The 9,736-nt window shown below is 38.3% G+C and overlaps 1 protein-coding gene across 2 annotated transcripts in view; it reads right to left on the reverse strand.

Annotated features, from left to right (window-relative positions):
* The window catches only part of NHE (sperm-specific sodium proton exchanger), a 31,534-nt gene extending 22,052 nt beyond the window's left edge, over positions 1-9,482 (reverse strand). Inside the window, exons 1-6 of one of the 2 annotated variants that reach the window (XM_030988788.1) lie at positions 8,732-9,482; positions 5,790-6,019; positions 4,942-5,107; positions 4,166-4,285; positions 3,465-3,735; positions 1,565-1,708 (exon numbers count right to left, since the gene is read on the reverse strand). In XM_030988788.1, coding sequence (XP_030844648.1) covers positions 1,565-1,708; positions 3,465-3,735; positions 4,166-4,285; positions 4,942-5,107; positions 5,790-6,019; positions 8,732-8,996 — 1,196 coding nt within the window. In that variant the 5' untranslated portion in view covers positions 8,997-9,482. 2 annotated transcript variants of the gene reach the window in all.
* Between the last annotated feature and the right edge of the window lie 254 nt (positions 9,483-9,736).

Below are 9,736 nucleotides of genomic sequence, written 5' to 3' on the forward strand. Positions count from 1 at the left end.
TCAAAAGTCCTAAGCATTTGGTGAATTGAATTCTTTTGATCAAATTGCCGTTTAATGAAATGGGTGAAAGATTCAATTTTCTTGAGATTAGCAGGAGAGCCTATTAACATGACACAAGTTTTTTCAGTGTTAAGAACAAGACGATTTTCCTTAATCCATGCCATGACTCTGTTTAATGCAACAGTTAATTTTTCTTCCACAACAGTTGCATCATTTGCACTGACGGTAAGTGTCGTATCGTCAGCATACATATCTATGATACCTTCAGGAGTACATTCAGGTAGACTATTAACATATATCGAAAATAAAAGGGGACCAAGAATTGAACCTTGTGGCACACCTAATTTGATGGTTGATGGATGCGACTTGGCTCCTTTGAATTGGGTCACTTGTTGTCGATCCCCTTAATATGATTTGAACCAATAAATAGTCCTATTACTGCAACCTATACAAGCTAGTTTATGTAGAAGTAGCTCATGGTCAACAGTATCAAAAGCCTTACAAAGATCTATGAAGGCAACTCCAGAAATTTCTCTGTTATCAATATTCAACGACCATTGATTTACAAGTTTTGCAAGGGCAGTAGCTGTTGAATGTTTAGGTCTAAAACCAGACTGATTAGGGTGTAATAATTGATTCTCGTCCAAGAATTCACTGAGTTGTTGGTGGATGGCCCTTTCTATAATTTTACTCATGATAGGTAATATTGAAATGGGGCGGTAATTATTCAAAGAAGAAATATCTCCAGATTTGAATATTGGTACTACCCGAGCCTTTTTCCATTCACGTGGAACAACTCCTGTAGACAGGGATTTGTTAATGATATCACAAAGAGACTCTGCGATAACATTCTTCGTCATCTTTAAAAGTTTACAGCTGATGTGATCTTCACCAGTTGCTTTATCTATACTCAAATTATCAATCTGTTTCAATACAAAATCCTCAGTACTCAAATTCAAATTAAATTGCGAATGAGTTGGACCAAAGTATATAAAAATTAACATAAGGGGCTACGTTTGTAACTATCAGTCTTCTATCGTGAGGAAGAGACTTTTTGGACCAGTCTTATAAAGACTTTATGATTGATTCAAATCGATCGCAACTCTGTACTAAAGAGATAGAACTCTTTGTGTGGTATTCTCATAAGTTAAGCCGGGACTAACTCCAGACTAAACAAGAATTTTAGTTCACACTTCTATGGAATGCTAGGTTTCATCTTCCTCCTTCAATATTCATGACAAAGATAATCTACCAAAGACTTTTTGGAAATTCAGTTCATACTCATATTATCTTTTTCTTCCCATTTCATTGCAAAATTAATTTTTTGGAGACTTTTCATTGAAGGATTAAAATAATCTGTACATGATAAATGAGTTGACAACAGGCACTCCATAAAAGTGTGGACTAACTTAGTGCGCCCTAACTTAGTACGCGCTACCAGAATACCACCCTATGAGTTTGCAGTTGAGTTTGCGATTTTATTTAAGCTTTCAAACAAAAATTAGTTTACTATGCTATCATGTGAACAAGTCTATAGAGTATTCATGTAAGCATCATTACCTACCTGATGATAGTGATGGCAAGATAGAGGATGATGAGATAGAACCAATCCATCTTATCAACAGCGACCAGGGCCTTCTGGGTAACGACAACGCCCACCATCATAAAGATAAGAGTGTTGGCTAGGTAAGCAAGCATCTCCCAAAACCTAAAGTAAAAAAAGGAAAAGGAAGATCAAAGATGACAATTTTCAAGGCACCACTCCTTAGGCATCTAATGCATCATAAAGATAAGGGTATTGGCTAGATAAGCAAGCATCTCCCAAAACCTAAAGTAAAAAAAGGAAAAGGAAGATCAAAGGAAGATGACAATTTTCAAGGCACCACTCCTGAGCCATCTAATGCCCTTCTCGATCCCATTCATCTCATTTATCTTCTTCACACCCATTGCAATATGTACCGGTAGTTCATCTTGGCGATAGGCTGCATAGCCCTATGGAGATTACTAGAAGAAGGAAAAGATACATGTAAACAAATATATTTCTCATTTACTTACATGCAGGTTTGCTTTGAAATGTTACTTTCATAATAAAAATAAAAATAATAATGATAATTCTGCTCATATAGCGCTTAATACATTGGCAAGTCTGAGTTTTTAAGCGCTTTACAGTTATTACCCCCGGTCACGGATTTTGGCGTGCCCGCACACAATGTATGCACTTTCTCCACTCCCTGTTCCAGCAAGAGCTACTAGGCTCAAATCGCTAAGCATACTACATTGGCTTTTGCATCCTACTGGGTACCCATTTAACACCTGGTTGGAAAGTGGCAAATGTAGATCAATGTCTTGCCAAAGGACATTAGTGCCGCGGCAGGACTTGAACCGTGGACCTTGTGATCCACAGTCCGGTGACATATCCACTCAACCACGACACCTCTACTATTTATGCCCGTTCATATGACACCTCAATCAGGAAATCAGGTTTTTTGTCTTCTTTGTGCATGGCTGATTGTCAACAAAACAGAGTTAAGTCTTTTGTCAACTCTGTTTGTTGCTACGGCAGGCAGCCAGTGAAAATGAATTCATTTAATCGAATTATGGAAATGCAAGCATTACTTTAAGCAAACAGAACTTTGTTATTCCTGGCTCATTTTTCGGTTTGGTTTTTTTCTGGTAAGCACTTTATAAGGGTATGATTAGTAATACTACGTTCATATCTAATACTGATTATATACCGCCAGTCCTTTCAATAAATTCTACTGATGAAACAAAAACAGTGGATCCTGGTTACTTTCTCAATGAAACCTAAATTACGTGAGAGCACAACTCATCATCACTATTGAATCAGTATCACCATGATCATTATTATAATTATTTTTACTAATTTTTCATCATAATGAATGTCATCACAATCCTCAATATTATCATTATTTCTACTACTCTTATCATCACCACCGCAATCATTAATATTGTTATTTCTTCTACTAATATAATCATAATCAATATCATCACCATTATCATTTTATCATTATTTCTACTACTCATATCAGTATCGTGATTATTATCATCATCGCTGTAATCATTGTTTCTACTCCTCTTAATAATAATAATAGCTCGTTCTTATATAGCGCTTTTCAGGACCACAGGCTCTCTCATAGGGCTTTACAGAAAAATATGTCATTACCCCTGTCATCGGATTCACGCTTACCCGCACAAAAAGTATGCACATTCTCCACTCCCTGGGGAGCATTCATTTTTACAAGCGCACACTTGCTAATCTAAGCACATTAGCTTTCGCATCCTACCAGGTACCCATTTAACAGCTGGGTGGAGAGTGGCAAATGTAGATCATTGTCTTGCCAAAGGACATTAGTGCCACTGCGGGACTTGAACCGCGAACCTTGTGATCCACAGTCTGGGGGCATATCCACTCGACAGAGACAACTCTATCATCATTTCCTTACCTGTGCAGGAAGACCTCAACCTCTGGGCTGATGGACGTCTTTTCAGCGTTGACGATGAGACCGAGCACGACCACGGCCAGGACGCCGGACACCTCGAGCCAGATGTCGCCGATGTAGTAGGTGAGGTAGGTGGCGGCCAGGGTGATGGTGATCTCGACCAGGGCGTCGTTGAAAATGTGTGACAGAAAGAAGACCGTCACTTTGGCGACGGCGTAGCCCCACAGTGGTCCAGCGACGGCCACTTGCAAGAAGTACAGGACGTTCTGGCCAACTGAATCAAAATTACATGAAATAATTAGATTACACCGATTGCATGTGCATGTTCAGAGCATTTGTTTGAATTTGCATTTTCGAATTGGCAAGCAAGTAAGGTAGCTCAGCTAAATGTAGTGGCAAGAATATGCATCTTAGTTTTGAAAAGGTCTTTACACATCGGCCCGAATTCACAAAGGAGGTTTAAATTTAACCCATGGTTTAAACCCTCATTTACATAACCCATGGTCTAAAATTAGTGCAAAAAAAGAGTACCTTGCCTTGCGCACGTCTAATATTGGACATCTGACTGTTTTGCGCTAATTTTAGACCATGGGTTATGTAAATGAGGGTTTAAACCTTTGTGAATTCGGGCCATTATCTTTGTTGGCAATGCACTCTTGTTTGCATAAAATTTGATTCATTCTAAGTTGAACTTTATACTGCACCTGTTGATGTTAGCTGAGGGAAGAAGACCATCTTCATGAAGACGTTGAAGATGACGATGGCACAGCCGTCATTCAAAAGTGATTCACCTTCAATGATGGTCCCAAGCTGTTTGGATGCACCTGCATATAACACAAAAGAATGCAATCATTTCTACTTGATGAGTGTGTGTAACACTAGAGAATGCAATCATGTCTATAACATGAGTGTAGACGAACACCAGACTATGCACCCTCATTTCTATCAAATGAGCACAGAAAAAACATCAAAAGAATACAATTTCAATATGCATAGATAAACACCTGATAATGCAGTCACTTTTTATCTGTTGGGTGAGCATACTTGAACACCAGAGAATGCAATCATTTCACAGATGAAAACTAGATAATACAATCATTTGTATCTACTGATGAGCATTCAATGTAGATGAAAACCAGGGAATGCAATCTTTTCTTTTAGGTGAGTGTATGTGACACGAGAGAAAGCAATCATTTATAGTAAGCATAGGTGAAAACAAGATAATTCAATCATTTCTATCAGGTGAGTGTACATGACACAAGAGAATTAATGCAATCATTTCTATCCTTTTCATTACACGCAAAATATTACTGGTACATGTAGATGTAAACAGTTTGTACTGAAGCACCTTTGTCCCCTATAACAGTTTTCTTGAGAGCTTATATCAACCAGCAACTGCAATATGCGATAGGGAGAATGAACATACTTTCACAAAAATAAAAGATAACAGGTTCGTATAAAAGCCACCCAAAGAACATACCAAGGTCTTTGAGCAGGGCGACCACAGCGACGGGATCCGTCGCACTCATGATGGCGCCAAACATCATGGCTTCACTGAAGTTCCAGTTGTAGTTGAACAGGTTCATTGCCAGAACAGCAGTCAGGACTGACGCCACTACCAAACCAAACAGGGCAAGTATACAAACCTAGAGAAACAAAGATCAACAGGAATAAATTATGCACATATTATTAAATGCAATTTTCTACAATTATATACTTAACTTCGAAACAACCAACTTCCGTCTCAGTATCGGAGGTACGATATTTCAGGTTTTCTGATATGTCACAGTAAACCAAAGCAAACAAAAAAGAAAGTGCAATGCCTCAAATCTTTCGTCTTTTTTGTGCATGGCTGATCGTCAACGCAACGGAGTTAAGTCTCTTGTCACCTCTGGTTGTTGCTACGGCAGGCAGCCAGTGAAAACGTATTTGTTCAATCAAATTATGGAAATGCAAGGATTTCTTTAAACAGACAGACATTTGTTATTCCTGGCTGATTTTTCCTGATTGAGGTGTCACATGAAAGGGCAGAAAATGAACTTTCTAGGAATGTGATTTTTCGTACCCTCTTCAAATTGTTTTTAATCACTCATGCGTGAAATATGCATCATTATGAGTTGCGTCAAATGAATGTAAGCTTTACAAGTATGTGTCATTTATTAATTATAATTGTGATTAAGTTATGATAAAACATTGATAATTCTCGGTTTTGTTTTTAATGGGACGCACTGTAGAGTCAAAACTACAGCTTTAAAAAATAGTTCATTTAATATGCCAACATTACAATTAACAGAAATACAAAACAAATTAAAACAAACCAATCTGTACCTGTGAGAAAGACCTCATGAATGTGTGGACGTCCATGGCAAAGGCAGACTCAAAAATGAGGACAGGGAGGAATATCTGGAGCAGGACGTGGGGGTCCATGTGGGCCACGTCCCTGGTGTGCTCCTCGACCAGGGGGACGTTGGATGCGACCACACCCAAGATGGCCCCCAGGATGAGCAGGACCACTGTGTATGGGATCGGCAGCTTCTTAAAGAGGGACCTTGAGATGGCTGTAGCAAACAAGAAAATATAACGACACATCTTTTTAAAAAAAATTAAAAAATTAAATGAATAAATAAATAAATATATTAACAAATAAATAGATGAATGAACAAAAACATGTAAATGAATAATATTGGAAAATAAAAACATTAAAGTTAGACTTAAATATCCTTCACCATTTCTCAAATAAATATGAGCAGTATTCACGATTTCATGAGTGTCTGATATCTAAAGTAGATGTAAAACTACTATTGTAAGAAAAAAAGAACCTGTTAATCGAAAAGTGGAGATATCATTAGATTTCATTTGACTATGAATAAAAAAATGATTTGTGACTGTTAACAGGTCACATGATCAGTGTAGTCTCTAGAAATAGCCATGTGCCTTGGAGTGGTGGATCTTAAACTGTAAATAGTACGGTCTAGATCAAAGTTAGACCAAAAGTTTCAGTCTCTGATGTTGATGATTATAAAATGGCTCTAGTATTTTAAGCATCGTGATTGGTCAATACGCATCACATGACATGTACAAATTTTTTAGGCAAGCACGATTTTGCTGAAAAAAGCGCAAAAAAGTTATATTACACGTTACCATGGATATCCAGCGAGCGCGCGTACTGCGCCTACGCTCCCTCGATCTGCATTGTATATGTAGGCTATGTGTAGCTAATATTGTACGCTCCACCATGATCCCCAGCGCAGCGTACGCGTAGCTTAGCTCTAGCTAGCTAGCTAGAGCGGAGTATTATTGTAGAAAGCAAATTTTTATTTTACTTTTGCCTTGGATTTAGGCCTGTTTTGACTTTTGGATTTTATAATGAATCCAGGAATTTCAGCTGTCTGATGTAGACTCGTCTCTAGACCCCCTATGGATTTTATTTTTAATCAAGGCAATGAATTCCGTGGACTTTTTGGTAAGCCTGCAAGGTCTTAGTCTAGAACCAACATAACTCTAGATCTAGATCGAACTCTCGTAGACTCTGCATAACTTAAGATCTAAACTTTTTTTTGTTGCTATTTGTGTCACTATTTTATAAAACAAATTACGCACTTGACCCTGTTGTGCGAAACGTAAATGCAGTGTACGCTCGGTTTCTTCAGATGGTTCGCACTGTGAACTCGCTGCAAGCGGCTCGTTGCACAGAGCGGCACCAATCTAAAGAAACCTCACGTGTACTGCATTCACCGCTATTGCACTCTGGGCCGTGCGTTATTTACAAAAACGGCATAGTATCAGTATTGAGATACATAAATGTCCTACGGATAACTCCAAGTAGGTCTACTCGATTTGCCTTAAGAACTGTTTGGGAAACGTGATCTTTAAATGATAGTTGTGAATCTACAAGGACACCTACATATAGGTCCTTTTCTACTTTTATAACAGATAGTGTTACAGTCTGTCCCCTTTTTCATACAATAGTCTGTAGAGGCTTCTGCTGGTAACTTCCCAAGCCTTAAAACAGTACACTTATCAGGATGAAAGCAAAGCTACCATTTCTCAGCCCATTCTTCCATCCGTGACAGATCCTCTTGAAGTTGCTTTCTTAAATCTGCAGTATCAGCACGGACATACAACTTTGTATCGTCTGCAAACATTGAAATATTTGAGTTGACAACTTTTGGAAGGTCATTTACAAATAGCAAAAATAAACACGGACCCAACACACTGCTCTGCGGCACTCCACTCAGGACTTTGCCCCACTTAGACTGCTTGCCTCTGACCACTACTCTTTGCTGCCGTCCACTCAGAAAAGATTCTAACCATGCAAGTACATTCCCACAAACTCCATACGATTCTAATTTGAGAAGCAGCCGGTGGTGAGGCACCGTATCGAAAGCCTTTGTGAAGTCCAAATATATGGCATCTACTGTGCCTCCATCATCCAAAATCTGTGTCCACTGGTCCAACACCTCTAAAAGATTTGTGATGCAAAACTGACCAACTACAAACCCATCCTGTATATTGTTCCACTGTCACTGAGACTACATGTACATGTCATCTGGCTCCACCAACTAGACCCCTAGTAAAACAATTAGTCTATGTAACATGTGGGTTTATTTATAAAAAATGAAATTTGTAAACTTTGCATCTTAATTGCCATTTTTATTGTAAAAAATAAAAATCTGCATAAAACTAAAGATATCTAGAATCTATTTCTAGACTTAGAATCTAGACCTAGCCTAGACTAATTAGAGTCTATAACAAAAATAAAGCTGCCACTTTTGACTTTCAATTTAACAAAAGGTAGATCTAGATCTAGACTAGATCTTGAGGTCTAGATCTTTATATCAAATAACCCTAGACCTAGTTAATGATCGTAAAAAAATACCATTTATGATTTAAATAAGGCTTCATAATGTTGTGTAGATCTAGAGTCTAATTCAAGTTTTAAAAGACTTCAATGTTGTTGAAATGTTGCGTGTTAACTTCTGAATTAGAGTCCGCTGTTTTAAATCAACTGCCCGGATACACAACCTGTCCAGACACACAAATTTCTGGGTATAGACTAGGCCTAGCCTACTGCAAAGAAGCGAGTCATATTTTGCATATTCATGATCTTCTCTTCTTTAACTTTGTTCTTCTTTGTCCTTTCTCCTCTAGTCTTAGGTCGCGGTCCTCGTTCTTTTTCTTTATTTTGTGTGAGACATTACGTCATTAGGTAGATCTAGGTCTAGACCTAGATCTAGTCTAATCATAAAATGAAATAATTTTCTACTTACCACCAAAGAGACAGCTTCCAGATATAAAGACAATCACTTTCGGGGCATGGGCATGTAAATCATCATGTCCATCATCATGTCCATCATCATGCTCTTCGGTTCCATTGTGGGTTGTCAAATCATGATCATCGGCATGTGTAGCTTGTGTCGTCGGTGTATGTCCCGATCCCCCAGAACTCCCGGTGGCAGACTGGATGAGTACCGCTACAGCGAGTGCTGCCACAGCAGGGACAAGTTCCCGCAATTTCACGACTCTCTTCTTCATTTTTCTTGAAAGATTCGAAGTATTTCCTTGGTGTTGTTACCCCAAAATCTCGTTGCAATACTCCTGCTCTTCGTTAGATTGACGATTTGTTTTAACCCTCCAATATTATCGCCATTTTTGATGACTTTTGTTACTTTTCTTACATGATTTCTGGTACGTTCTTCGGCGACAGGAGGTTTGTTTATTTCAAACTTGTTGTCATATGACGTCATGCAGTCAGTTGCGCGTGCCGCGCGCCAGGTTTTAGACGCGCGTGTGCCAATGACGTCATATTGCAACGACTGGCGAGGCTTTTCTAAGTAGGGCAAAGGGCGAAGGTCACGCGACCTTTCTACAACACCGTTCCCCGCTTTTCAATCAAGTTGTGCATTCATATTTCACTAGCTGAGGTTTCAGAAGGTGTGGAGTGGGGAGCGATGGGCAATATCTTTGAAGAGTTTTGTCGATAGAAGAAGGCATGCATGGTATATTTGTTTTATATCCTGCATCAACAATTTATTTTTAAAAATTATTAACAAAACAATTTTTGGAGAAAACAAAATTACAATTTAATCCAAAAAAAAAGAAAAAAATTATTAAGTTAAGACTTTAAGAAAAAAAAAAGAAATAAATAAAAACAAATTCATACAGGAATGTCAACTCCCAAATAATACTCCCAAATAGTACTTTTTCAGAGCAACCTTAAATAGTTGAAATATTTCAGGTCACGTGATAAGCTCTCAACCAATCAAAAACCAATA

Source organism: Strongylocentrotus purpuratus, unplaced genomic scaffold (assembly GCF_000002235.5).
Source record: "Strongylocentrotus purpuratus isolate Spur 01 unplaced genomic scaffold, Spur_5.0 spur5_scaffold_18, whole genome shotgun sequence".
NCBI classification, from domain to species: Eukaryota; Metazoa; Echinodermata; class Echinoidea; order Camarodonta; family Strongylocentrotidae; genus Strongylocentrotus; species Strongylocentrotus purpuratus.